Here is a 26,633-nt window from a genome sequence, read left to right as displayed (position 1 = left end):
GGTACACGAATGGGTGGAATTCTCCCGAAGCAAGGATCCGAGGAGTCGGCTGGGTTGGATCTCTATTCGGCTGAAAGCACTAAGATACCGGCACGAGACCGCAAAATCGTCGGCACCGGCATAGCAATTCGCGCACCTCACGGAACGTATGCACGAATTGCTCCGCGAAGTGGATTAGCAGTCAAAGGGATAGATGTCGGCGCTGGAGTAGTAGACCGAGATTACACCGGAGAAGTACGCGTAGTGATGATCAACTCCACGAATCAACCCTTTCAAATACACGCTGGCGATCGGATCGCACAAGTCATTTTGGAACGCATTGCGTCATGTGATATCGAGGAGGTGTCAAGTTTGACAGAGACTCAACGAGGATCAGGAGGATTTGGATCGACGGGTAAATAATCGTGAGGACACGATTCTAGACGGGGGGGGTAATGTCATGAATATTACACAATCCGGATGGTTCTCCCGGATTCCATGGTATTCTTTCACTTTCTATACACCTCCGTATATTTGTAGGATATTCTAGGTATTCAGTCTGACATGTATATAAGGAGCCTGTACTGCTCAATAACAAGCCAGACTCGAGCTGGTCTTTCCTCACTCACTCTCCTCTCGTCTGTCTCCTCAGCTTTGTCGTAGCTCAGTCCAGTTGGATTGTTAGTTGCTGACACGTGGCCGTATCCGGCTGTTATCGAGATACGTTATCTGTTTCGATTCCTCACAGGAGCAATTGGCTTTGTCTTCCGCGGCGGCGTGGGCTTATATATTCTGCTCCTTTAGCTGTTCATCTGTGCGGTGGCACTGTTTTAGTGACTGCTAGGACGGGGCCACTGATTGTGCGGTATCAGGTTAGTGATCTGCTGTCTTCCCATGCACTAGATCTGAGTTTCTTGTAGGGCGCGATGTGGTTCTTGCCGGCCGACAAAGCCACACCGTGCATTGCTATATAGGATCACCTGGGTGACCACGTCCACCTCTCATCCTACGCGCGACAAAGCCTATTGCTAAGCCTGGGGGTGCTGTGCGTCCTCTTGAACTTTGCCTCAGCGACCCTCGGGAAAGCTCGAGGTTCATTGCCGACCAATGAAACCAAAAACCTTCCACTACTACTCTCACACAACGACTCACCACTAAAGTTCCTACTCCTCGCCGTTCCATGGGCCCACCTCTTTCCACTACCGATGTCACATGCGCATCGACCGAGAGACAGCCGGGATTCTAAATTGATCGAACGAGCCAACGCTATAGCGGCAGAACGCAAGTTCACTTTGAGGGTAGTATAAATTACGCTGCTAATGATACTTCCCCTTGGCTCGATATCCTTACGCTCTTAACAGATGCTTGTGTGCCTAATAACGGCGAGTGGTAAGATCGGCTACTGGGTGAAGCTTACAATCATGTTTTGTCTTACCTTTGTCTAGTTCGGAGCCATAACAACTAACCCCATGTCAGCTGCAGTGAGGTCGCTAGCTGCACTCATCCGCCCGCACTTCTGCGCTGCTTCCTGTGGCGGCACGTCAACGCGCCAGCGCGCTAACAAACAAGGCCAAGAACGACTCGCTGGACTTTCACTCTGCGTGCTAAAACGCTACCATCCTTCGTACTTGCAACATCTCTGCATGTTATTCGCCCACGGGCAGTAGCGTGCCGCCTTACAGCACCGTAGAGTGCTGCCGCGCTTGTGACTATGATAAGATGAAAGTTGAATATTTGAATGACCAACGTCGAGATTGATTAAGCTGGCGTGTCAATCCGAGCCCTGAATACGTTGAAATCTAGCACCACGCCGCTCTAAGTCTCGAGTAACCACTAACCAACGGTCCACGGAGAGTGTCACGTGCCACGTATTTTCACGTGAGGCATATCCGGGATTCGAACCTCTAGCACTTGATGACAGCATAGTTTTGGCCATAAAGCCAGCATGCAGTCTCTGCCATTCGTTCCTCCCGCAGCTATTCCGCCACCGCTTCCTCCCGGCTGGTCTGAACATACCAGTACGTTCATATTCTGACTGTACGCAAAGAACCATCCAACCATGTGTTGTAGGTCCTACGGGACAGCTTTACTACTATAATGTGGTCACAAAAGAGTCTACGTATACCAGACCCTTGCCCGCGTTTCCTATAGTGCCAGGCCAGATCCCTGTCGTACCCGTAGCAGCGCAACCCCAGCCAAAGAAGAAGGAAAAGCCGCTTGTCAAAACACCTATCCCCGGGACGGACTGGCTTCGCGTGAAGACTACAGAAGGTAATGTCTTCTACAGTCACAAGACCGAGAGACGGAGTCTGTGGACGGTGCCAGATGAGATTAAGGAAGCTGTAGAAGAGCTAGAAAGGCGGGAAGCGGAGGAGAGGAGGAGAGGGAGAGACGAGGAGGAGGCGAAGCGTAAGGCCGAGGAAGAGGAAAGGAAAGAGGCCGAGAGAGTGAAGGCAGAGGTAAAGGCTGGAAAGCGGAAAGCGGAGGTAGTACCGGTCGAGGAGGTGGTTATCTCGAAAAAGGCGAAGATGGAAGAAGATGAGGCTGGGGCTAAAGATGAAGACGACGACGACGAAGATGAAGATGAAGACGAGAGCGACATGGAGGACTGGCAGCGCGAGGCGGCGGAACAGCTGGCCAAAGAGGCGGAAGAGGAGCAGAAAAGGCTAGAGGAGGTAAAGAAACGAGAAGAAGAAGAGGAAAAGGAAAGGATGAAGGCAGAGGCTGAAACGCAGAAGAACAAGCCTTTGAATATGCCAGACAAGGTCGATCTCTCCATAGATGAGGCGAAGGCTCTCTTCAAGGTACGCAAATCTGTACTATATACAGAACCTCACTAACGAATCTCGTGCCAGACTCTCCTTCGCGAAAAGGATATCAACCCGCTGCACCCGTGGGACAGTGCCCTACCTCTGTTCGTGAATGATCCTCGCTATGTCCTCCTTCCTTCGGTCTCTGTACGCAAGGAAGCGTTCGATGAATATTGCCGTGACCGTGCACGCGAACTGCGACAAAGCAAGGTTAAGCAGGAGAAGGCCGCCGCGAACCCGAAGGAAGAGTTCGAGCAGTTGCTTAAAGATGAGGTTAAGAGTACACGGACAAACTGGACAGAATGGAGGAGGCAATGGAAGAAAGATCGACGATTTTACAGTTGGGGCAAGGACGACCGAGAACGGGAGAAGAGATTCAGAGAATATCTGAAGGAACTTGGTGAAAGTGAGTGATCGTGAACTGTCCATACTTACGACCCCTATAACTTTCTGCAGAGAAGCGTGCCGCTGCGCAGAAAGCTGAATCCGATTTCTTCGCTCTGCTCAAGGAAAGCGGTATCTTCATGCTCGGAGCTGTATGGAAGGATGTCAAGAAAAAGATCGTCGATGACCCTCGCTATGATGCTGTAGGCTCGTCGTCTCTCCGCGAGGAACTGTTCAGTACCTTCATGAAGGCACAGGGTGTCGCTGCCACACCCACACCCGAGCCTGGCCAGGTTCAGGTCGACGGTAATGACCAGGATGATCACGTTGAGGGTGAGACAGAAAAGGAGCGCAAACGTGAGGAACGAAAGGAACGTGCGGTCCGAGAACGTGAAGAAAAGATCAAGGCCGAACGCAGCAAGCTTGACATTGAGATTGACCGTAGCAGATCTGGTCTTAACAAGGAGGAATCCGAGCTCGAGTTCAAGTGCGCTGAGTAGCCTCTCTCCTCATCGCTTGGTTACATGGCGCCACTCACCTCTTGCTCGTATCTTTGTTCTCAGGACTCTCCTGGTTGATGCGATACGTGACCCACAGGTACGACAGCTCACGATTCATGCGCAGATGTCTCACAGTGCCCGTTATGCAGGTCAGATGGGACGACGTACTTCTGCAGCTGGAGAGGGACCCCCGCTTCACACGTTCAGTCCTGCCGCTTAATCAGCGGCTCCATTTGTTCCACACGCACGTTACGCAGCTCCGCACTAAACACCTTGGCAATTTGCACGCGCTGTTCGCGTCCCACTCGCCATCACTCAACGCACGGTTCGCCGAGCTGCCCGTGTCATCGTTAGTCACCTCGCTACCGGCGACAAAACTTGGATACGACGTGCATGCGCTTGAGGACGAATATGAACGGTGGAACCGCGAGCGCGTTCAAGAAGCGAGACACGGGTTTGACCAGATGCTTGCCGAGAACTCATTTGTCGAGTTCTGGGGACGCTTAGGCAAGATTGGTGGGCAGGGTGTCGACAAGAGCATCAAGGCGGATGATATTGGTGAAGATGATGAGGAAGTGGTCGATATGAAGGCACTAGCAAAAACTGTTGATCTCAAGGAGATGGTCAAGGTCCTGAAGGTCTGCCCATTTCTGGACTCTGAATGTTTGTTTCCATGCACACCATTTACTAACAGCCTTCTGTGACACCCAGAATGATAAACGATATCTGGTACTTGATCATATCCCTGAACAAAGAGAACAGTGGCTGCGCGTGAGTATATCTGGCCACATACAACTGACGGCGATTGCGTACTCACTACTCTGCAGGACTATCTCGTGAACCTATCAGCGCCCAAGCTATCTGTCCACATTCCGGAGTCTTCATGATGCGAACCGGACCCGTGATGCACAGACTCCATCTCTGCGCCCGTCCCCAGCGCCTGATAGAATGTTATCATGATCACATTGCCCTCCGCGCCTGTGCTTTTCATTGCATTGCATCACAGCCTCTGCACTTGTTCTGATCATGTGCCCGCTGTTCTCACCTAACGACAAGTTGATCTAATGGCAGAGGCGACTACGATCCTGACAGCAATGCTATTTAGCTAACGGACTATCAGCGTGATTAACATGCCCTGCACTTTGTAATATTTACGAGCTTCGTCTATGCATCTCACGGTGGCGCTTTGCGTAAAGCATTACCTAAAGTTTCCGGGGCGAGTTCGACCGGAACCCACAAGAGCCGGCAGGAAACAAGGTGGGTGTACATGCGCGCACGCAATGACATGAACCGGTAGCCACTGTCACCGCTATCATGATGCGCCGTCTGGTGCAATGCTTTCATTCTGCTCCCATCTCGAAACAATCCGCCCTAACGACTTTGCTAACAGCCGCTGATCGCCTGTGCTCGCAGCCTTGTTATCAGTTCCTGATGGCGTGACTACGTAGGGATCTGCAGGCCTGGGAAGTGCGGCCCCCGATATAAATAATGCCTGGCATGGACAGGTCCATCTCCACGTACCCATCTGCCCATATCTACAGTCGTGACTCGTCTCTCTGACCACTATGAACGACCAGAAGACAGCCACTGCCGACCACGCGTACAGTGCACCCCTGCCTAGAGATAGCAGGTCACCGTGCCCAGCGCTGAATTCGCTGGCCAATCACGGATATTTGTCTGTACCCCCACCATCTCCAGGAACTGTCAATCTTTTACTCATGCCTCTCAACCAGACCCCGAGACGGGTATAACATCGGCTGTTGGACACTCGCGTGCTCACTTGTTAAGGTGTACAACCTCTCGTACCCGCTCGCGCTGTTCCTGTCGACGGTGGGAGTCATCTTCTGCGGTCATCCAACGAAGCTGCCGTGGACGCTCAGCTTGCACAACCTCTGTTTGCACCACCGGATCGAACACAACGTCTCAACGGCGCACGCCGACGCCAAGCCTGGCGAGGAGTTCGCACCCTCGCGGCCTGACAAGGTGCTCCTCCGACATCTGCTCGGCTACACGCAGGCGGACGGCAACCTGACGCTGAACGGTTTTGTGCGCGCGCGCATCCGCCGGGCGCTGGAGGAGCGGAAACCATTGGACTGGGTGCACAGGGAGATCGCCCACGGCGAGTCGGCTCTGACACTACTGGTCCTCGGGCAGGGCAAACCGCAGGTGAAGGACTCGGCGCTCGCCATCCCGAGAAAGTTTGTGGAGCAGTGGTACGGAGATGAAAAGTTGCCGGAAGGATGGAATCCTCCTGTCAAGCAAGTGGGTTTACTGCGCGCGGTATGGTTGTCTAAGACCGTCGCGATCAGGATTCTCCAGCAGGACTATATAGCAAAAAGCGCATGAATGAGCTCATGGATCGGAAGCTACGACTGAATTATCTAGTATTTATCACGGCGCTGCCAGCGACGATCGCGGACTGACATCAGTGCTAACGATTATTTGTAGTCTTTGACGTGACATTAATATTCATGTTATTGCGCTAGTTTAGCTTCTTGAAATGCTACTCCTGTAATATTTAACGTCATTACTTTGCATTCATCTTCAAAGCACTATGCTCTCCGAGGACTCCATCAACATGACACACACACTGGGGGACCTAATTACTGAACCAGGCACGAGCCAAGGTCAGCTTATACTAATCGCTGCCGTCTCACCTGAAGATGTGAAAGGAACTTGCGCTGCGAGTCTGCGGTGTCAAGAGTTTACATTTACACGCAATCCGGCTGTCCCCGGGATAACGCTTGAGCTTGAAAGCTTGAAGCTTTGAAATTTGAAGCTCGGCTCTGCGCGCTTTGACCTACTTCAGATCACATCCGAGACTCTGACACGCCACTTACAGCCAGACTCCTGACCAGCGCCTAAGGGACGGGAGCTTTCTCAAGCGGATTATCGGGTTGGGTGATTATCGGCTATCTTGTAATTACCGTTTATATATACTACGTCAGCGGGATTTGTGTCTATGTCAGCAGAATTTGCGTAATCTTTCGAAAGGCTCACCGTCCCTAGGCGACTGGCACAAATTATTGGCGCGCGTGCTCGGCAGCTCGGCAAATGTCCCAACAATTATTTTCGTCGCTCGGTTTTCCGAAAAATAAGCGACGGCGCCTCTCCGCCTAGCTCAACCCTAGAGTAGGAGCCCACCCAAGCTTCATCTGCGGTACCTGCTCCGCTGTAGATAGAAGCTGTTCTAATATGATTTCAGGCAGCTGAGGCTCTATTTTATCTAACAATATACATGTGAGGCAAATAAGTGAAGAATCATCAGAGTTCTAAATTATGCAATGGAAATTAATGTGACTGAAGAAGGTGAGCTTTCCACAGATCTTTCTTCCACAGAGAGCAGGTTGAGTGTTGGGATAACTGAATTCAGCACATTTCCGCAGAGATACAAAAGTGAGATCAGTATAACAATCAGTAGAGTCCTGGTGTAAGCACCATAAACACCTCCGCATTTTTTCAAGAAGTGACATCAAGGGATCAAGGTGAAAACACAAAATATTGCCGGAAAGGTGGTATGTAAGGTGCAACGTTGCCGTGCAGTCCTTGCGGTGTCGTCAGGGACCTTACTAGAGAGAGTGGCGCAGCTGCCGTAGTCGCTCATCCACATCTTTCACGGTCTCATGCACCTGCTTTAGACAAGAGATGCGGCCATTAGAGACATTAAAATCAATTTCATGACTTCTGAAATGAGCAGTCGAGCCGCTACCTGTTGTGGTTCCCAAGATACTAAGGAATGAGCGGGAGGTTCTCGAAACCCTCGCTTAGGGTTGAGCGAGGCGGAGAGGCGCCGTCGCTTATTTTTCGGAAAACCGAGCGACGAAAATAATTGTTGGGACATTTGCCGAGCTGCCGAGCACGCGCGCCAATAATTTGTGCCAGTCGCCTAGGGACGGTGAGCCTTTCGAAAGATTACGCAAATTCTGCTGACATAGACACAAATCCCGCTGACGTAGTATATATAAACGGTAATTACAAGATAGCCGATAATCACCCAACCCGATAATCCGCTTGAGAAAGCTCCCGTCCCTTAGGCGCTGGTCAGGAGTCTGCTTACAACTGGTGTACATGGGTTCCGGCGAAACACGGTAAACGCTGGACGAGCCCGCATGTCCAGTCGATTGGATACTCTGGATATCTAGCACGCCTAGTTTAACTTGCCTCAACGATTCCTGGCGTTCTCGGGTAGGCGCGCGCTGCGCTGAAGCAGAGAGATCGGTGATCACATAGGACGCCGATTTCGCAGGAAGAGACAGTGCGGCCAATTCATCATGTATATCAAAGGCAGTCTTTGAGTCGCGTACGTCACCGCGCTTCTACTGCGGTCTCCAGTTTGAGCCACATATTGTGCTCTCTGGTAAGAATGGCTAAGAATATGGTCCGCCCGGGCTAACGAAATGGCAGTTTCGAGCTCCTGATTATTTGGATGGTTTGAGGGTCCGATGACGATACAGGAGCGCCCATCGAACCCGCGGGAGAATATACGACTGGTACACTTTCGTACGTATATATTCATGTGATGCGCAAGACAAGTTAATTCTACTAACGAATGCATGAGCGCAGACATCCCGTCCCGTTTAAAGTCAGCTTCGAACCTCGCTCTAATGCCGCAGAAGCTTTGATTAGGGAGCCGGTGTTCTATGACTGAACGTACATGTGCGCTGTGCTGCACTGATAGTGTACAGGATCCGGCGCGGGCCACCTTCCCTCTGTATCTGTAACACAATACCCATGATGTGATGGTACGCTTCCAGCAACAACGAGGATTGTACAGCTCCAAACCTCAACGACACCGAGGTCTAATGTCAGCGCCAGTTCGGTCACCAGACTTTGCCCTGGCATCCCACAGCATTGATGTTGATGAACCGCCGAAGGGTCGTGCTACGACCGTGCGCGACAGTAAGGGGTAGCAGAGTGAAGCGGTCTAACCGCAGAGTGCGTCTCACCTTTCTCACCGATCAGCGCTTCATCGATCAGCGCTCAGCGCCCAGCCATCATCGCGGAGACAATCCTTGAAAGTTGACCGGTCACCGGATCCCAGCCGGCAATGACCACGCATGGGCTACGCTTTCGATAAACGTATGCTACGCTGACCTGCGCTTCTCAATACCCTGGTTCAAGGTACAAAACTCTGAACGCCCGTAAGCCGCTGCATCTCGACACTCTGCTACGAGGCCAAGGTGCTGAATCTACTGCCCCTCTCCGCCGACGGGCTCAATCGATCGGCCTGGGCTACAATTTGCAGTCACAGGAGTCCTCAGGCCCCATGGCGCGTCTTCGACACGTTGACAGCTGTGGGTTTTTTCCCACCATGTCCTCTGCCGAACGATTTCTTCTTGCTGGCAAGTCTTCGAAACGGGCTAAAGCCACTCTCACGAAAGAGCTTCACCGAAGAGAATGCTGTCAAGGAAATCGTAGTTCCCGCAGGAGGAAAGGCCGCAATTACAGATGTTGCAGAAGCTTACCCGTGAGGTGCTATATAACATGTTGCTGATAGGTGCAATACTATTCACTTGCCGTTAGACCCTTCGACTTTAATCGCAAGCAATGGAGTCCATCGTATTTGCCCTCCTGTTCATCTTCGCCGTAGCTTTACCTGTGTATTCCTATTCCAAGAGGCAGCGCTTCCGCTTACCTCCCGGTCCCAAGGGACTCCCAATCATTGGCAACGCCTTTGATATCCCCGTAGGACACGAATGGGTGACTTATGCGAAGTGGAGTTGCGAGTATGGTGAGCTTCTATCACGAATCGCCCATGATCGACGTTAACGTAGGCACCTCACAGGATCAGATATCATTTACCTGAACATCGCTGGGCAACCGATCTACGTGCTCAACTCTGTACAAGCCATAAATGATTTGCTGGAGAAACGGTCTTCAAATTATTCGGATCGGTACGCGTCCTGGTCTGTAGCGATGTCGTGTTGAAACTCACAAGCTGGCATGCAGCATGGTTATGGCAATGTGCCACGAGATGTAAGTCATCGGCTATGGTTTTGATCCCATCCGAGTCTCTGATTTGATAGTGCAGTGTCGGCTGGGGCAAGAATTTCGCTTTCATGCCATACGGTGATTTCTGGAGAGAACATCGCCGCATGTTCCACCAGCATTTTCATTCTGATGTCGTCTCCAAGCATCACATCCATATTTTGAAGCAGGCGAAGGATCTATTGGGTCGCATTCTTGCTGACCCCGACAATCTGACGCAGCACCTTCGCTTGTATGTCAACTTCTTACGGGTACCCTCTGGGTCTTAACGTAGCCCTTCATAGCATGGCTGGCGCCTCCATTCTCCGCGTTTCGTACGGAATTGACATACAGCCGGAGAATGACCATTATGTTGGGATAGCAGAGGCAGCCGTCCACTCCCTAGCCTTGACAGGAAATGTTGGATCGTACCTTGGTGTGTAAGTTTCAATCAGTCCCCTAAAGCCGCCGGTGCTAACAGATGCGCAGTTGACAACTTTCCTATTCGTGAGGAACCTTCGTCTGTAACTCTACACAAACTGAGGATCCCGTGCAGTGAAGTATCTGCCGAGTTGGGCACCTGGTGCTCAATTTAAACGCGACGGCATGAAATGGAGGGAACAAGTCAACCGGATGTTCGACGAGCCGTTCGAGCTTGTGAAGCGGCTTATGGTGAGCCACAGTTAGGTCACCATCTCATCGAGCGACGGCTGAGCCAACGGCTAGGCAGAGGGAAAGCCAAGCGACAGCGTCACCGCCTCGCTGTTGGCAGGACTGGACGAGCGTAAAGACAAACCGCGCCAGGAGCTGGAAACTGCAGTCAAATATGCAACCGGGACATCATATGTTGGTAAGCTCTCTATGCATATGTGCAACTGCTCTGTAGGCATTGACAGGTGGCTTCCAGGTGGGGCAGACACGGTAAGCTACTGAACAGAGACCCCGTCTTTGCGCATCTTACCACCGATTACGACAGACAGTGTCCGCTGTAGCCACCTTTGTTCTGGCGATGCTGAAATTTCCGAACGTTCAAAGCACCGCGCAAGCAGAACTTGATCGTGTGATAGACAGTGGACGTCTCCCGACTTTTGAAGAAAGGGACTCGCTCCCGTACGTTACGGCGGTCATGAAGGAGACGTTGAGGTATGCCGCCCATCACTGCATTACTCTTCGTTGCGCTAAATAGCGTCTTACTCCTGCACAGATGGCATCAAGTTACTCCTTTAGGCAAGTTATACAGAGTAGCTTGGTAGCCGGTCGATCTGAAGTTCGCCTCCTGGCAGCTGTTCCTCGCACAGTGACCGCAGATGATGAGTACAAGGGCTATTACATTCCTGCCGGATCGCTTGTGATAGGAAATGCATGGTAAGCGTCAGCGTTGCATACGGAGCAATAGACATTATGCAAACTATTGTTGAACCTAGGGCCGTACTTCATGATGAGACTAGGTACCCGAATCCGGGGTCATTCGACCCGACCCGGTTCCTCACGTCGGACGGTCAGCTGAACAAGTCTGCGCCGGACCCTGTTGAGGCCTGCTTCGGTTACGGAAGGAGGCTTTGCCCTGGAAGGCACTTTGCGATGGATACGATTTGGCTGAATATCGCATTCATCTTGACGACGTTGGACATTGCCAAGCCCTCGGACGAGATGGGACAGCCAATCGAGCCTAGTGGGGAGTTCACTTCCGGGACGCTTTCGTAAGCGTCTTCAATGTCTTGTGATGCCAGGTTGCTATGCTAATCATCGTGTTTGGCACGCAGACATCCCGTTCCGTTCAAGGCCAGCTACAAGCCTCGTTCCAAAGCTGCTGAAGTCTTGATCCGGGAGCCCATGTTCTACGACTGAACGCCACTGCTCATCATGACGCGCGGATAGCTCAAGTCTGTCCAATACTTATCGCACCTCATGCAATCAATAGTAACCATCGACCGTGGTTCTGTTTTATCTATCTATTTCTCTGGTCGTACGTTTAGGCTTTTGCTTGAAAGCGACCGAAAACCTGCAGCCATCGCCGCGCCACGGGGGCTAGTTAAGCGCCAACAACGCGTCGAGCGCCAAGTTGCTGTTCAACGCTCCTGGACAGCCCTCTAGCAGAAGTACCATACCATGTGATGATTCCACTTGACGGAATTCATCTGATGCTTTCTACGCTTTCGGAGCACTGTACTTGGTGCCAGGGAGAGCCCGAGGCGCCTGTACTGGCGCTCCGATACCTTCTCAAGTTCAGAGCCCAGAAGTGAGAGATGGATATGATTTGATCAGTGTATAGCTCGTGCTGATTACTGCATTCCGGTATGACTTGCGTGTTGCCAACAGTCTTGGTGTAAGACGTCTTGTGCTCACGTGCGAGCTCAACCAACAGCCGTTCGCTATAGACGATCATCAATATCGTCACCAAACGTCATGGGTGAGCCAATACAAACACCCTCGAAGTCTGTCCACAATTCGTGGCGCAAATGATTCTACCTTATAAGCCGCAGCTCCAGCTTTCTTTGGCACGCCGCTCTTTTACACCATGGAAACTGTCACACTTGCTGCTGTTTTCGTCCTGCTCATAGCCGTATCCCTATGCTCCAGAAGACGATGTTATCGCCTGCCTCCAGGCCCTAAAGGGCTTCCTGTCATATGGAACGCCTTGGACATGCCTGTGCGAAATGCGTGGTTGACCTATCAGAGATGGAGCCGGGAGCATTGTGACTATCTTTAACCGCATACTATCACTCCGGATTGTCGCTCACAAGTCCGCATCGCAGGCTCGGACATCATCTACCTGAACGTTCTAGGGAAGCATATCTATGTTCTCAACTCTTCAAAAGCTGTCAATGAGGTGCTTGAAAAGCGGTCTTCCATATACTCGGATCGGCGAGTCTTCTTAGGTTTATTTTCCGTAAAAATCTACCAACAAACTATACAGGATTGTAACAACAATGGCTCATGGCCTGTAGGTAGGAACTCGAATTCCGTCGTGTCTACTCATGAATTTGCTATTCTAGTGTCGGTTGGAACAAGAACTTCGCCTTGATGCCTTACGGTGATTCCTGGAGGGAACATCGAAAAGTGTTTCATCGGCAATTCCAGCCCAATGCGATATGCAACTACCACGCATACATGTACAAACAAGCAAGGAACATGCTAGGCCGTCTCATCGCAGAGCCTGGCGCTCTCATGCGACACCTCCGATTGTATGTGGCTCGCTAGTGGATCTGAGCGCCGTCTGACTTGTGACAGCATGGCAGGAGCAACGATTCTTCGGGTCTCGTACGGCATTAATGCGCAGCCTGAGCATGATCATTATCTTGAGATCATGGAGGAGGCTGTCCACTCCCTGGTTGAGGTAGGGAATACAGGGGCATATATGGGTTGGTGGCTCTATCTGTAGCTACGGTTATCACTGACGTACTGACGTATCTGTAGTGGACTTAATACCAGCCCGTAAGTACTCGTCCTCTTCAATTTCTTCACATACCGATGGCCGTCGCCAGTGAGATATTTACCGAGCTGGATGCCCGGTGCGCGATTCAAACAAGATGCGGCTAGGTGGAGTAAGCAAGTCGATAAGATGTTTGACGAGCCATTTGAGGTGGTGAAGCAAGATCTGGTAAGCTGTCTTGGCTGCACGAAGGCCATGTTCATGTCTGAGCAGCTACCTAGGCGGAAGGAAACTCAACAAACTGCGTCTGCGCTTCGCTCCTGTCGGAGATAGATGACAGTGCAGACGAAAAGCGTCAAGAAACCGTGATCAAGCACGCTGTCGGAACAGCATACATCGGAGGTGCTGATACGGTCGGTAGATTACGCATGATATGCATCCCTTCCTCCGCTGAGCCCGCCCTTCAGACTGTCTCTTCTCTGGCAACTTTCGTCCTAGCGATGATGCAGTACCCACACGTGCAGCGCATTGCTCAAGAAGAAATAGAGCGCGTCACGGGAAGTGACCGTCTCCCCACTATCGAGGACAGGGTTTCACTCCCCTACATTACTGAAAAGAGACCTTGAGGTGGGTGCTTCTCTTCAGTCAGGTTCGTCGTGCTGACTAGCCGGCCACGGCGTAAGTGGCGGCCTGTTATACCTCTAGGTGGGTGTGGTGAATACCTAATGTCACCGTCTGGCGATAGCGGTTCCGCATGTATCGATTGCAGCTGATGAATACAAAGGATATAATATCCCGGCTGGGTCCATCGTGATGGGTAATGCATGGTAAGAAGAACCTGTCTCTCTGAGAGCCTGATTACAGACGAATCCTTCTCTCCAGGGCGGTTCTGCACGACGAAGACAGGTACCCGAACCCGGAGTCCTTCGAGCCCGCACGCTTTCTTACCGCAGGCGGCGATCTCGACAAGGACGCGCCAGACTCTTTGGAGGCCGGCTTCGGCTTCGGTCGGAGGATATGCGCAGGGATGGATTTCGCGCAGGACTCAATGTGGATCAACATAGCCTATATGCTGGCCACGCTTGATATAGAGAAGCCTATGGACGAAACGGGGAACGTCATCGAGCCCAGTGGAGAGTACACAACCGGGTTGCTGGAGTAAGTCCTAGTGCTGTCGGCATGTTACAATGTCGTTGATTGTCGACATGGATGCCAGACAACCTCTGCCGTTCAAAGTTAGCTTCAAACCTCGATCCAAGGCTGCCGAGGCGTTGATGTACGAAGCGGCGTTTTACGACTGAGTATACAACGATACTAGTACGCTACACAATATGGAGTATACCGGCGAATCTGCATCTGTATTGACAGCATACGTCCTTCAGTAATATGCATATATCATTGGAAGTACATCCTGACGATCCGGGAATGGAGTCTCAGAGCAAGAGCTCCACGCCGTCGTTGCAAAGCCAAAGCAGGTAAACAGTATCAGCGTCTCGCGGTCGCCGGCTGTGTCAGTAAGGTCTGCCATGCTTAAGAGCTCCCCGAACAGATTAACGGTGTCTCCTATGAAGGCAAGCGATCTTAATCGCAACCCTTCCTTTCTAGCCCCGTTGATTGCCCCTGATCGGTTACTCACACCGTCAGTCTGCAATGAAAACGAGCAATAGCATGACGCGAGTATACAAGGGGTATGCGCTGCAAGCAGGCTGTGTGCAGGCGGGAAACTAAGACAGACGAGGTGTAGCCCAAACTTTGAGCTCGGGCCCGATATAATGCGGGAGGTAGCAGTCTCGCCACTTCCAATCCGATGACCTGGACACAACCTTGGCTCAGCACAATGTATGGCCCCGACGTACGCAAACGACATACTTGATTCCTCCCTCTAAGCGTAGATCATATCTGCGGAAGAGGTTTGCGAACGTCATGTATGTCTCGCAGTATCCAAGGCTGCGCGATATTCGTTAGATTCTGCCTTTTGTCCTAAAGGGAGAAAAAACGCACTTGATTCCAAGACAGCTTCTTGGGCCCTTCGAGAACGAGACGAGCCAGTTGTCGAGCGACTCGCCATCCTTGGTCTTACCCTCGAGCCAGCGCTCGGGCCGGAACACTTTCGGCTCAGGGAAGAGCTCCTCGTCCCAGTGCACGAAGATGTTGCTCTGCGCGACGATTGTCCCGCCGGGGATCGCCGCGCCCGAGATGACCGCGCCGCCGTCGGGCACGACGCGCGTCATCGGGTGCACAACGCCGTGACTGAAGCGCAGGGACTCCTTCACGACCGCGGTCTGTACGGGAGCGCACCGTGAGCGTGAAACTGTGTTTCGCCCGATCAGAGGCAACGCACTAGGAACGGCAGGGCCTCGAGAGTCTCGTACTGCGGCCGCTCATCGAGGCGTGGCCAGGCCTTGTCAAGTTCTGCGCGCAGCTTCGCATACAGCTCCGGCTTGTCGAGGATGTGGAGAGTACCTGCGGCGAGCGCGTCGCTGCTCGTGTCTGTGCCGGCGTGCACGTACAAAAGCGCCTCGTCGCGGAGCTCGGCCACAGATGGGACAGGCTCATGTTCGAGGAAGGCATGGTAGATTGTCTGGTACTCCACGCTTCGGAGCGCGTCCGGGTTGCTCAGTATCTCGTGCACTTGGGCGTCGAGCATCTGTCGTGTCGCAGGTCAGCTCGGTGTGGAGGTACGAACGTACGTTTGCGATCGCCGCACCTTGCGCATGTTGATGTACCCGCTCATCTCCGGGCTCAGCATGAGCGCGACGTCAGGCGGGAGGTGGGCCATGAATATCTGGATGATCGGGAAGTGCTTGAACACGGCCGTCAGTGGGACCGCAATGTGCATCGCGTGCTCGATAGGGGCGCGGAACTCGGGCTCGCTCGTCGCATGGACGTTTCGCGCGAAGCAGAACGACGTGATTGTGTCGAGAGCACAGCACCGGAACGCGCGGAGGAAGTTGATAGGCTTCTTCTCGCGAACATGCGTGTCGATATTTGTGCACATGGAGTCGATCTGCATGGGGACGGTCACGAGGCTATTTGGGAGAGGAGACTGCGGCACGCACGCATTCTTGGATGACATGTTGCATGTTGAGAATGGACTTGCGAGAGAAGAGAGGCGAGGTGACCTCTCTGCGCTTCTTTGCCCTGTCGTATTCACAGGTGCTGAAGGTCGACTCCGTGTCGGAAAGGATGTACCTGTAGAAGTTGGGATTCTTGTTCCATTTGTTCTTCGCAGTATAGATCTCATGGTACACCGAGGGCCTGGAAAAGTGCAGCTGCATCTCATGATCAGCAGCGATCCAAGCCGGAGTCCAGGTCAACTGCACCTCATTCGGTCCAATTCTGACAATCTCACCTACATAACACCTATGAGATAAACGTTACACAATGAGACCATGAACAGACGAACCGTATTGAGCATGCAACTCAAGAAGTCTCAGAGACAAACTTCCACCTCTGAAAACCTCGAACCATATCTGCCACCATATGGTAGCTGCTGCAAGTGTCGGTCCCGGAAACTTGGAGAGGGGATGGAGATATATGTTGTAGACGGCCTTCGCCAAGGTCCATACAGTTATGGAGATTAGCATAGCGAGGCCGTACTGCGCAATGGTGGAAGCCATGCTACTGTCGGCCAATGCGCGCAGCATGGTGGGATGGAGAGATTTTCGCAGGGACTGCTCATTCTTATAACAACCGGAGTGATGCTGAGGTTAGTGGATGATGGAAGATTGATAGGAAAGGGTGCTTTGGACGCCGAACTTGCACCGAACAGGCAGCAGTCAAAAGGAAAAAACGGTAAAGTCGGCCCATGACTTGAGGGCATAGCACGGGCGGATGCGTCGCTTACGACATGGCGACTGCCGATAACATTCGGCGGGGGGGGGGGACTGAAGACCTTGCAAGGCTCGCAGTTAAGGAACCGGGCAAGTTGAGCGAATTTGACGGACCTGCTTATTCCGTGCGACCAGGCCATAAGCGTCGCATCGGAAAGCAAAATTATGAGTTAGTGAGGTCAAAGAACGACGTCGGTTGTGGTGACGAATAGTAGTATACACACCACTGGCAGCTAACCAGATTTTGAACGTCGACACAAGCCGAGTAGAAATCATTGCTGCCTAGACCATACAAATGACCGAGCCGAGACTCGTGAGAGAATCGAGAGTTACTTACCGCAGTCATCACCCGCTGCGAGGCTTTAGAATGATCTTCGCCGATTGTACATGGGCGACCGTGATGCGGCTCAGAGGGTAGTGATACGCGGGTACTTCAGTAAAATAGACTTGCACAAAGTCAGCCCAGGATGACCTGGAGTAAACACTGGACTGCATGCGGCCACGTCGACCGACGCACGGCGGGAGTGGGCGGGAGATCCTCGGCTGCTGGCGGCAGCCGCGTGACTGACGCGTGACCGCGTTTTGGGCAAGGAAGTGACACGTCATTATTCGAGAATAATCGTTCTGCCTATAACAAGTCCTCGACTCAGGACAAAGCCTTCCTTGCTTTCGCTTCCTGCCCTCCCTCCCTCAAGTGCTTGATTGCATCTCGGGGCCGACATCCACCATGTGGGTTTTCCGCACCCTATGCCTCTCCTTCACCATCCTCGCTGTAAGCCTCTTGGCGTCGGCTGCCACAGACGGCGCGCAGAAGTTCAACTACGAAGTGCGTCTCACTTGTTTCTGTCGCAGTGTCACAGAAAGAATAACCATCATTGTTAGAGCGACGTCGCTCGTCTGCGTAAAATTGTCATCAACAGTCTCTACTCCCATCGCGAAGTCTTCCTTCGTGAACTTATTTCTAACGCCAATGATGCACTCGAGAAACTCCGTCTCACTTCTCTCACGGTTCCTGAGGTCCTTGAGGGCGCAGAGAGCATGAATGTCACGATCAAAGCATTCAGGGACGAAGATGGCATCTCCAAGCTCGTCCTTCGTGATACAGGTATCGGTATGACCCCCGACGAACTCACCGCGAACCTCGGTACACTGGCCAAGTCTGGCACCTCCGAGTTCCTTGCCCGCGCAGAGAGCACAGATGGCACTGGCACTGGCAATCTTATTGGCGCATTCGGTCTCGGCTTCTACTCCAGCTTCCTCGTTGCTGACAAGGTCTATGTCACTTCCGTCGCTGCCAAGTCTCCCAAGAACCCCGACCCTCAACAGTACGTCTTTGCCTCGACTGCCGACGAGAGCACCTTTGAGGTCTACCCTGACCCACGCGGGAATGTTCTCGGCCGCGGCACAGAAATCACGCTTGTTCTGAAGGAGGATGCGCTCGACTACGTCGACACCCTCAAGATCATTGAACTCGTCAACAAGCATTCTAGCTTTGCGACAACATTCCCCATCTACCTTCACACGACTCGCACTGAAGAAGTTCCCGTTGAAGACGAGGAAACAGAGACGACAGAGACGCCCAAGCCCAAGTCTGAGAATGACGATGACGATGAAGAGGCATCTGTCGAAGATGTCGAAGAAGAAGAAGAGAAGCCGAAGAAGACCAAGCCTGTCGTCGTTGAGGAATGGGTTCACCTTAACTCGCAGCCGCCTATCTGGATGCGGTGAGTCTCTTGATCATCTCGTAAACTGCAGCTCATTCGTCCGCAGTGACCCGAAGACAGTTACAGACGAAGAATACGAGATTTTCTACCAGTCTACTTTCAAGGACTACGAGAAGCCGCTCAGCTGGGCCCACTTCTCCGGCGACTCTGCGGGCACTTCCTTCAAGGCGATCGTCTATATTCCTTCGCATCTTGACGACTCGTTCTGGCAGAACTCGCAGACCCCTGCGGACATCCGGCTCATGGTCAAGCGCGTGTTCATCATGAGCGACCTCGGAGAGGATGCGCTGCCGAAGTGGGCCAGCTGGGTCAAGGTCGTCGTCGACGCGGATGACCTGCCACTGAACGTCTCGCGCGAGACTTTACAGTCAACGAGGTTCCTCAAGCAACTCAAGGGCATCATCGTGAAGCGCCTCCTTCAGATGCTCGCGAAGCTCGCCGAGAACGCGGAGCGCAAGAGCGAGCTCGAGGAGCTCGAGGAGGATGGCGGCGAGATGACCGAGGGGCAGCTCGCGTGGTGGCGCATGAGCCGGGCTTACAACAACGTACTCAAGCTCGGCGCGATCGAGGACGTGAAGAACCGGGACAAGATCGCGGCCCTGGTACGCTTCGCGACGAACCAGCGGAACGAGACGAGCCTGGACCAGTACGTCGAGAACCGGAAGAAGGGCCAGAAGCAGATATTCTACCTCGCGGACATGGGCAAGTCGCCCGAGATCCTCGCGAAGAGCGTCTTTGTCGAGAAGCTCCACGCGCGAGGGTACGAGGTCCTCCTGCTCGGCCAGCCACTCGACGAGATTTTGCTCCAGCAGCTCCGTGTGTGGAAGAAGATGTCGTTCCAGGACGTCGCAAAGTCCGGACTTAAGTTTGGCGATGAGGAGGAAGATCCTGAAGAAGAGAAGGAGCGGCAGAAGGAGCTCACGGAGCAGTACAAGCCTTTGATTGACTGGTTCAAGAAAGAGACCAATGATTTTGTCCGCAACGGTAGGCTTCTTCATGCTTCATACCCGGGACAGTGCGCTAACGCAATACATAGTCGTGATCTCGAACCGTCTCGTCACCTCGCCTTGTGCCATCGTCGCAGACGCGTACGGCTATACTGCCAACATGGAGAAAATGCTCAGTATGTTCTTTCCTTCTGCTACTTCTTGTTGTCACTAACCGTTCTGCAGGTGCACAGAACCACGGTCAGGACGACAAGCGCGTCATGCATGATTTTGCGAAGAAGATGAAGACCCTCGAGATCAACCCGCGTTCGCCACTCATCGAAGGCTTGCTGAAGCGCGTCGAGCAGCTGCCGACGGACGAGGATGCGGAGCGCGACCTCGAGGCGGAGGACGAGCTGCGTGAGGTCACGAGTGTGCTCATCGACGGCGCCCTCGTCCGCTCGGGTTTCGAGGTGCCTGATTCGCATAACTTCTTTGCGCGTGTCGACCGCATCCTGCGCCGCTCGCTCGGCGTCTCGGAACACGCGCCAACGGACGCGAGCGTGAAGCCCGCGCCGCCGGTCGACCCGTCGCACCCCGCAGACGAGGAGTTCGCGTTCGATCCCGAGATGCTCGACCCTGAGATGCTCGGCCTCAACTTCGGCGAGCCTGTCGTCGAGGAGGACGAGGCACAGAAGGTGTGGAAGGTTGAGGGGCACGACGAGCTCTGATTTAAAAGTTAATGTATATCTGGATGGATTTCCTTCGTGGATTCGGGATGGGAATATAGCCCGTAATTTTGTTTGGCTACGCTTGTAACCTTCGTGCGTGGACGGGTACTGCGTCGGGCGGTACCTCTCAGAGGCCTATCATGGGCGCCAGAGATACGCACGACGCAGACACTGATGGCAGAGTTCAAGTTACACAGCCTCCGCTGGGACAATCCTGCAATAAGCTGCGCCAATACATCCTTGAACAAAGGACGTCAAGATCCGTCCAGCTGGGGCGCTGGTATCAAACAGGTCGGTAAGCGACATTTACACATGTTTTCCGGTACTCCCATTCCTTCATGTATCTTGCGTTGCAGAGAGAATTATCTCAAGAGTATGCAGGAGGTAGAATCTGGTTGATTGATGCTCCTTGGAGCTCTGCAGGAGTATTCGAGGCATATGTAAAACCGTTAACCGCAGGCAATTTGGCCGGTTTTATATGATTAGGGTTAGGTCTCGAGATTTGGACCCCAAAAATCGCATTTTGCGGCCCTCACATGAAGTCCCGTTCCCCACTATACTGAAACTGCGGCAAGCCCAAATACAAGAGAAAGACTTTATGTAACATGTAGTATTATGTTTAGTATGCAATACAATGAGCTCTATGCCATCTTGTTACAACGACGTTGCAGAATCCGCATTTTTGGTCGCCGGAGGCCTTGTGGCGTCGATCCAATCCGAGTGATCGGGGTCGGGTCGACCTCGGGCGTGCCTCCACGCCGAATGCCAACACCTGTCCCATTCTTGACGCGGTTTGCCACGACAGAATTTGCGTATGTTCCTGGCCTATCGCAGCCTGTATTTCTGGCGTGCCTGTAAACTTCGATGATGTGCAGCAGATGCTTATTCCCATTTTTTCGGTTACCGCCCGAGATCAGAAAGACCAGTGGGAGATAGCCCTGTCGATTTCCAAGTACGACGGTTTAACATCTGTCGATGGGTTTGCCAAATTCTGGCAATAATACGGCCAAAGACGTCTAGCTGTCGCGTGGCTAGTGGCGGTGGCTCAGGGCAGCTGTCGATGTGATTCAAGAGTGTAGCAATTCTTTTTCTTGGGTGAAATTGTGTTATGAGGCCGGGATACTTCGCCGGACTTTATCGCACATGCAAAGTGATTTGTGGAGTACAATATTAATTTGATCATGAGACAGGACAAAATTGAAACGGTATGCACGGTTCGAACTGAGGGTCGACCCTCGCAGGCCGTTATGACCAGGAATACGCCACGTATCATGGGAAATGTACTCGCGAGATATTGAACCCTTTGCTCAGCGCAGACAGCTCATTAAGATGAGACTCAAAGCTGAGATCCGAGAAGTCGTGTATGCTGTATAGGCGTCTGATGTCGCCACGTGATGTGGTAGACTTGCTCAGATTGCGGTCAACTTTGTCCTTCGCATCCTCCCAGTAAACTGTCCTCTCTCCTCTTGGTATTCTTGTGCTTTGCTTTCTATTCTGCCGTTCGGGGTGCTTCGCTGGGTCTAAGAGGCTGATCATGGCGGCTTTCTCTCGTTTACAGCTGGCAAAAGCCTTGATCGGTGCGTATATTCCCTATCACGCCATGAGACGACAAGCTTGACGCATCGTTTCCTCTGTCTACCATGCTAACTCGTCTGCTTTACAGAGTACGATAATGAAAACCTCCCTTTTGACCTTCACAAGAATGCAGAGCAGAGTGCTGTCTTCATGTCCCTTCGGCGGAACCTTCCCTCGCACGTCGCCGCCCAGTCACAGGCCCGGAGGAGCACCGATTACCTTAGTGTGCCCCTTCCATCAGAAGGCGTGGATGCCAGCAGCGCGGGGAGCAGGATGTCCGTTGCTCGCAGATCCTTAGCATCGCTCCGTAACCCTTTCGGTAGGGATTCCACATTTGAGGGAGCCCTGGAGGATGAGGTAGAAGTGGATTTATCGTCTTGGGGACTGGATTCTCTGGTGGGAGAGGATGCCAAGAAGAAGGGCAAAGAAGTTAAACGACAGGTGTCGGACGGCAAGACAATCCTACCCAATCCTCATGAACCCTTGCAGCTGCAGAATACCCCTGGTCGCAGACGGCCCCCTGCCAACGCTCGTACAATGAGCATGGGAAATATCCCGTTGATTGGGACCGGGTTACAAGATCAGCTGGACAACTTTGGTGTCGGTGGGGCATTCCTGGACGCGAAGTCATCGTTACCCTCCACATCAGCCTTGAGTTCGCGTCGACATTCTGTAGGCAACCCACTAGACTTCGCTGAAGTGCAAATCACGGACCCAGTCTTGCATCGTCGCAGGGCTTCCGGGCATGCCCTTATCGACAGCATCCCTGTCACGCCTCCTCTGCATGCAATACCTTTCCCGCAAGATGCTGGCGATTTCCCCGACGCAGACGTAGAAGAGGCAGGCCTGGCATATGACGACGAGCCAGAAAGCGACTCAGCAGCTCAAGATACGTTTGCCATCCCACCTCCCCCGCCAGAACGTGCCTCTCGCTTTGACCCGAAGATGCTCAACACGCAGCGACAGCGCGTCGTCTCCACCGCATCCCTTGGTACCCAGATGTATTCGCCTTCGCCTGACTCTGGATCGCCTCGGCCGGAGTCTGTCCTGAGCGGTCGCCCACCGCAGCCCGGCCGTGACAGGCCGTATTCTCGTCTTGAGCTCATGCGTCCGAAGGTGCTCATCATGCCCAGCCCGCTTCAGCAGTCCGTTCCTACTTCCACCCAGCCGGCGCAGCAGGCTCGTGAGGGCTTCGAGTTTACGACGGACGGACCTCCGCTACCCGCTGAGGCGCGTACCTTTGGCCGTTCAAACGCTTCCCTGCTTTCCCCCTCGCACACTGATGACGGCTTCACGCCAAACCCGAGAGCGACCATGACGCTGTCTCAGTTGACATTCCGAAGCGCCTTGATGGTCGATGGTCAGCGTGACGTGGCGTTCAAGGATATCGAGGACAAGCTGCAGTGGGCTACGCAAGAAGGCGAACAAGCTCCCATTGACATCCATAATGATTCTACACCCGGGCTTCCTACCATGGAGATTACCGACGCCGACGCCGACGCCGACGCTCCCAGAGGCAAGAGAGCACCGGGAAAGCTTTACGGCAAGAGTCTCATCGATGATCTGGAGGCGAGGAAGGCTGAAATGAAGGGTAAACAAAGGTGCGCCGACGTTTCATGTTTTCGCTCTTGTCTGCCTCCATTTTCGTTTCTCAATTGCAAGTATTACATTTTTGCTCATCGTCGATCCTCATCTGCAGGGTATTCACCGGTGATCAGAGGCCCTCCATGATGGCCAGGACACCAATGCAGCGATCTAGTACCCTCATTGATCCGGAGTCGTTGAAACAACGTCCTAAAACCCTGATGCACCTTGACTCTTCGCAGTCCACCCCCGGTATTGGTCCCAGTGGTCTCTCTCGGCGTGACTCTGCACACGCGAAGACGCTCATCAACTTCGAGGAAGGAATTCCTGGAGCTCCGCGCGGCACCTTCCCTGCCGCCGACAGCCGTGGCGGCGGCATGAGCGCGACGCGGAGCGTTTTCGGCGTGGACACGATATGGGAAAGAGAACTGGCCAAACTGCGCGAGATCGAGGCTCAGGAAAAGGCCGAGGAGGAGGAACGGCAGAAGCACGGCGAGGTCGACGACGGGAAGAAAACGAAGGGCAAAGGAAAGCGCAGGGGCAAAGGCAAAGAAGGCGAGGCGTCGGGCATCGATCCGTCTCCATCGGTCCTTTCGCCCTCCACGTCCCAAGTACAAGACTCGCCAAATACAGCCGCTTCTCCTGAAACTCCTTTGTCTGCACAGAAGCGAATAGCACGACGCGCGCCGCCGCCCCCTGTTGATGGTGAGGATGATGAGGAAGAGGACAGTGACTCGAGCTCCGTTGCAGGTCGGCCGTTTGGCGGTCCCAAGACGGACGGCTGGCACTCAGGCTCTGACGAAGAAAGACGGCCACAGGAGGCGAGGCTGGTCGGTCAGCCTCGGCGAACGACAGGCTCTGGCCCGAGGTTCGTCGACAACCTGCCGCCGCGCTTCCGTGCATTGCAGCAACAGCAGCAGCTCGAGCTCGGCGATGACGAATCAAGCGAGGAGGACTTGCCGCTCGTCGCCACTATCGGCCGCGCGGCGCAGCGGGCGACACGCACGGACTTCACGGGCCTGCAGGTCCGCGCCGAGGACTCATCCGACGAGGAGCGGCCACTGTCGCAGCTGCTCGACAAGACGAAGCAGAGGCTGCCGTCGCCGACGCAGAGCCGTGGCACGAGCCTGTTCGCTCCGATCGGGAACACCCTCGGCGATGCGCTCAAGGCGCGCGGCAGTGGCAATGGCGAGAACGGCGAGGACGAGGACGACAAGCCCCTGGGTCTGCGCGCGTCGCGGCTCTTCCCTACGTCATCACAATCCCAGAGTGCGGCCGGCGGCGGGGACGAGGACGACGAGAGACCCCTTGCACTCCATCCGGAACAGATTCGCCGTTCGCAGTTCTTTGCCTCGGCCGCGCAGCAACAGCAACAGCAGATGATGATGACGATGCAGGCCCAGGCCGCGGCCGCCGCACAGATGCAGATGCAGCAGTCAATGATGTTTGGCGCGCCCTCGATCATGAGCGCGCCGTTCTATGGGCCGCCTATGGGCCCTCCGATGATGATGTCCCCTCAGCTGCCCTCGACGCCGCCGCCCATGCATGACACCGCGAAGCTGAACCGCGTGGACAAGTGGCGACATGATGTTGCCGTCGAGGGCGAGCGGTGAGACGCATTGGTCACTCTTTCGTAATTGCTGTAATGGGTTTACGGTTCCCACCTTCCTTTTTCTTTTTTGGATCCACATTATGGTTGCATTCGATCCACATACAATGTCTTGAGCATCAACAGACCACCAGCAGCTATGATATTCCTACCCATCCTGATATCCAACACTAATGCGATCTAATAGTCATGCAATAAAACAAATACAATGAGTGAGCAAAAAGTCCTTTTGTAAGTCGGTGCGCAAATACAGAGCGAGGGTGGCTTGAGAAAGAACGGAGTTACGATAGCGTCCTAGAATTACTGTACGGGGTAACATAGGGCGATAATGGGAATATAAGGAACAGAGCTGGCACGGTGCGTGATGCGTGAGGATCAACTTGGCTCGGGATTGGTGAGGAAGAGTTTGCGCCTGGGCACGGTCACGATCGACACGTCGCGGCGGTTCAACTCGTCCTCCATCCTTCGCTGCCTGGTTTCCTCGTCCTCGCCATCGTCATCGTCCTCGGCGGTCACACCTCCATGCGAAACGGAGGCGGGGTATTCGTGGTCGCGCGCGACCCGGTAGGAAGGCTGGTGTTGGTACGGGCCTGCGCCGGCGGTGGGGAAGGGCACGCCCGGCGCGTGGTGCTCGCCGGGTTGCGGCGGGTTCCGCATCCGGCTGATCAGCACAGTCAGGATCGACTCGCTGGGGATGCCGTTCCATGCCAGGACGAAGACGAGAATGTAGAAGCACGCCGTCCATGCAATGAAGACCGCGAAGGTGGCAACGGAGGCGCGGTCCCGCAGGGCAATGATCGAGAGAACGCAGACGGCGAGAAGGAAGGCGTGAAGGAGAACGTGGACAAGCGCGTCGAGGGTGTTCGGCATTAGCGCTGGCTGGCCAGACATTGTATGATCGGGGATGGTGTCTTTCAAGCTTAGGCCTTCCACGGTCCCCGGGGTGGACGGCATCTGTCCACGTCGTTGGAGCTGCGCATTAGCGTAATCCATGTCGCCCTGTGGCAGAAAGCGTGTGTCAGCACAGTGAAAACGCGCTGTAGCTCCGAAACACTCACGACTGTATTGAGACTTCTTCGTCGCTCCATCCAGCTAACATCGCTGAGGTTGCGGGGAGGGTTGGAGGGCCGTGGGTCGGCGAAGGCAGCCAGACTGTGCGCACTGGCGCGGCGCCCGCGAGCCGGCCGATTGGTAACTTCGAATGACCCACTGGAAGGGGGGTTATGGTCGTCTGTTGTGGCGCTCTCGTTGGATCGGCGAGCTGCAGGAACATGACCGAAGGGCCACGAACTGAGCCTATCGCCCAAGCTCGCGCGCTCCGTACTGTGTTGCTCGACCGGAAGAGTATCCGGTGTAAATGGACTGCCAGATCTCAGACCCATCTTTTCCGCAAAATCGTTCGAAGTTGTGCGCCTGCGCTTTGCCGCCAAGGCCGCGTCGTTATTCCTCCATTTCAGTAGCACGCTGGTCGCGATGAGTATAGGCACAAATCCGTACAGACCGACGAATAATGCGATGCCTGCGCGCCCGTGAGTAGTGGACAGATGAGGAATAGATGAACGCTTGACAATAGAGGTGGTGTATCGAAGCGAGATGAATGCGGTGACCAGCCCGCCGATGCCCAGCGCAAACGCACCC

The 26,633-nt window shown here is 53.7% G+C and overlaps 7 protein-coding genes across 7 annotated transcripts; 6 read left to right on the top strand and 1 right to left on the bottom strand.

Moving 5' to 3' along the window:
- The first annotated feature begins 1,893 nt into the window (after positions 1-1,893).
- Positions 1,894-4,875, top strand: PHACADRAFT_136514 (uncharacterized protein). The gene is made up of 9 exons (XM_007391685.1): positions 1,894-1,997; positions 2,050-2,129; positions 2,175-2,783; positions 2,835-3,195; positions 3,246-3,660; positions 3,737-3,770; positions 3,823-4,311; positions 4,385-4,444; positions 4,501-4,875. The coding sequence occupies exons 1-9, from the start codon at positions 1,925-1,927 to the stop codon at positions 4,558-4,560; spliced, it is 2,181 nt and encodes a 726-aa protein (XP_007391747.1). The 5' UTR covers positions 1,894-1,924; the 3' UTR covers positions 4,561-4,875.
- Positions 4,876-5,207: 332 nt separating this feature from the next.
- PHACADRAFT_249438 (uncharacterized protein) lies at positions 5,208-6,189 on the top strand. Its single transcript, XM_007391684.1, has 2 exons — positions 5,208-5,348; positions 5,407-6,189. Exons 1-2 carry the CDS (start codon positions 5,239-5,241, stop codon positions 6,017-6,019), a joined length of 723 nt encoding a protein of 240 aa, XP_007391746.1. The 5' UTR covers positions 5,208-5,238; the 3' UTR covers positions 6,020-6,189.
- A 2,581-nt stretch (positions 6,190-8,770) lies between these two features.
- PHACADRAFT_249435 (uncharacterized protein) lies at positions 8,771-11,744 on the top strand. The gene is made up of 15 exons (XM_007391683.1): positions 8,771-8,814; positions 8,919-9,404; positions 9,459-9,567; positions 9,623-9,649; positions 9,705-9,893; positions 9,946-10,076; positions 10,130-10,147; positions 10,197-10,312; positions 10,367-10,490; positions 10,548-10,561; positions 10,617-10,783; positions 10,845-10,867; positions 10,924-11,005; positions 11,065-11,340; positions 11,404-11,744. Exons 2-15 carry the CDS (start codon positions 9,221-9,223, stop codon positions 11,486-11,488), a joined length of 1,545 nt encoding a protein of 514 aa, XP_007391745.1. The 5' UTR covers positions 8,771-8,814; positions 8,919-9,220; the 3' UTR covers positions 11,489-11,744.
- Positions 11,745-12,570: 826 nt separating this feature from the next.
- On the top strand, positions 12,571-14,314 carry PHACADRAFT_191492 (uncharacterized protein; the record flags this gene model as incomplete). Its single annotated transcript, XM_007391682.1, has 10 exons — positions 12,571-12,584; positions 12,637-12,825; positions 12,872-13,002; positions 13,058-13,075; positions 13,126-13,241; positions 13,295-13,426; positions 13,481-13,574; positions 13,798-13,840; positions 13,896-14,171; positions 14,230-14,314. The coding sequence occupies 10 exons, from the start codon at positions 12,571-12,573 to the stop codon at positions 14,312-14,314; spliced, it is 1,098 nt and encodes a 365-aa protein (XP_007391744.1).
- A 100-nt stretch (positions 14,315-14,414) lies between these two features.
- On the bottom strand, positions 14,415-16,658 carry PHACADRAFT_249434 (uncharacterized protein). The gene is made up of 8 exons (XM_007391681.1): positions 16,420-16,658; positions 16,337-16,365; positions 16,073-16,285; positions 15,721-16,020; positions 15,355-15,660; positions 15,015-15,295; positions 14,883-14,960; positions 14,415-14,825 (listed from the first exon to the last, which is right to left on the bottom strand). Exons 1-8 carry the CDS (start codon positions 16,631-16,633, stop codon positions 14,738-14,740), a joined length of 1,509 nt encoding a protein of 502 aa, XP_007391743.1. The 5' UTR covers positions 16,634-16,658; the 3' UTR covers positions 14,415-14,737.
- Positions 16,659-17,524: 866 nt separating this feature from the next.
- On the top strand, positions 17,525-20,304 carry PHACADRAFT_249432 (uncharacterized protein). The gene is made up of 5 exons (XM_007391680.1): positions 17,525-17,672; positions 17,729-18,570; positions 18,617-19,554; positions 19,607-19,693; positions 19,743-20,304. The coding sequence occupies exons 1-5, from the start codon at positions 17,574-17,576 to the stop codon at positions 20,225-20,227; spliced, it is 2,451 nt and encodes an 816-aa protein (XP_007391742.1). The 5' UTR covers positions 17,525-17,573; the 3' UTR covers positions 20,228-20,304.
- A 1,377-nt stretch (positions 20,305-21,681) lies between these two features.
- On the top strand, positions 21,682-26,015 carry PHACADRAFT_181164 (uncharacterized protein). The gene is made up of 3 exons (XM_007391679.1): positions 21,682-21,804; positions 21,891-23,403; positions 23,502-26,015. Exons 1-3 carry the CDS (start codon positions 21,762-21,764, stop codon positions 24,997-24,999), a joined length of 3,054 nt encoding a protein of 1,017 aa, XP_007391741.1. The 5' UTR covers positions 21,682-21,761; the 3' UTR covers positions 25,000-26,015.
- The last annotated feature ends 618 nt before the right edge of the window (positions 26,016-26,633 follow it).

The sequence above is a fragment of the Phanerochaete carnosa genome (genome assembly GCF_000300595.1).
Source record: "Phanerochaete carnosa HHB-10118-sp unplaced genomic scaffold PHACAscaffold_2, whole genome shotgun sequence".
NCBI lineage: Eukaryota > Fungi > Basidiomycota > Agaricomycetes > Polyporales > Phanerochaetaceae > Phanerochaete > Phanerochaete carnosa.
The sequence above is the reverse complement of the archived record's forward strand: the minus strand, read 5'-3'. Positions and strand labels throughout refer to the sequence as shown.

Excerpts from the sequence above, each read along its gene's own strand:
- PHACADRAFT_181164 (XM_007391679.1), top strand. The coding sequence starts at position 21,762 with ATGGCGGCTTTCTCTCGTTTACAGCTGGCAAAAGCCTTGATCG. Across the intron at positions 21,805-21,890 it reads GCTGGCAAAAGCCTTGATCG|AGTACGATAATGAAAACCTC; the intron begins GTGCGTATATTC and ends TCTGCTTTACAG. Across the intron at positions 23,404-23,501 it reads GAAATGAAGGGTAAACAAAG|GGTATTCACCGGTGATCAGA; the intron begins GTGCGCCGACGT and ends CCTCATCTGCAG.
- PHACADRAFT_249434 (XM_007391681.1), bottom strand. The coding sequence starts at position 16,633 with ATGGCTTCCACCATTGCGCAGTACGGCCTCGCTATGCTAATCTCCATA. Across the intron at positions 15,661-15,720 it reads GGTACATCAACATGCGCAAG|ATGCTCGACGCCCAAGTGCA; the intron begins GTGCGGCGATCG and ends GCGACACGACAG. Across the intron at positions 15,296-15,354 it reads TCGAGGCCCTGCCGTTCCTA|ACCGCGGTCGTGAAGGAGTC; the intron begins GTGCGTTGCCTC and ends GCTCCCGTACAG.
- PHACADRAFT_249435 (XM_007391683.1), top strand. The coding sequence starts at position 9,221 with ATGGAGTCCATCGTATTTGCCCTCCTGTTCATCTTCGCCGTAGCTTTA. Across the intron at positions 11,006-11,064 it reads CTTGTGATAGGAAATGCATG|GGCCGTACTTCATGATGAGA; the intron begins GTAAGCGTCAGC and ends TGTTGAACCTAG. Across the intron at positions 11,341-11,403 it reads TTCACTTCCGGGACGCTTTC|ACATCCCGTTCCGTTCAAGG; the intron begins GTAAGCGTCTTC and ends TTTGGCACGCAG.
- PHACADRAFT_136514 (XM_007391685.1), top strand. The coding sequence starts at position 1,925 with ATGCAGTCTCTGCCATTCGTTCCTCCCGCAGCTATTCCGCCACCGCTT. Across the intron at positions 1,998-2,049 it reads CGGCTGGTCTGAACATACCA|GTCCTACGGGACAGCTTTAC; the intron begins GTACGTTCATAT and ends CATGTGTTGTAG. Across the intron at positions 3,771-3,822 it reads ATGCGATACGTGACCCACAG|GTCAGATGGGACGACGTACT; the intron begins GTACGACAGCTC and ends CCCGTTATGCAG.
- PHACADRAFT_249438 (XM_007391684.1), top strand. The coding sequence starts at position 5,239 with ATGAACGACCAGAAGACAGCCACTGCCGACCACGCGTACAGTGCACCC. Across the intron at positions 5,349-5,406 it reads CTGGCCAATCACGGATATTT|ACCCCGAGACGGGTATAACA; the intron begins GTCTGTACCCCC and ends CCTCTCAACCAG.
- PHACADRAFT_249432 (XM_007391680.1), top strand. The coding sequence starts at position 17,574 with ATGTGGGTTTTCCGCACCCTATGCCTCTCCTTCACCATCCTCGCTGTA. Across the intron at positions 18,571-18,616 it reads CAGCCGCCTATCTGGATGCG|TGACCCGAAGACAGTTACAG; the intron begins GTGAGTCTCTTG and ends ATTCGTCCGCAG. Across the intron at positions 19,555-19,606 it reads CAATGATTTTGTCCGCAACG|TCGTGATCTCGAACCGTCTC; the intron begins GTAGGCTTCTTC and ends CGCAATACATAG.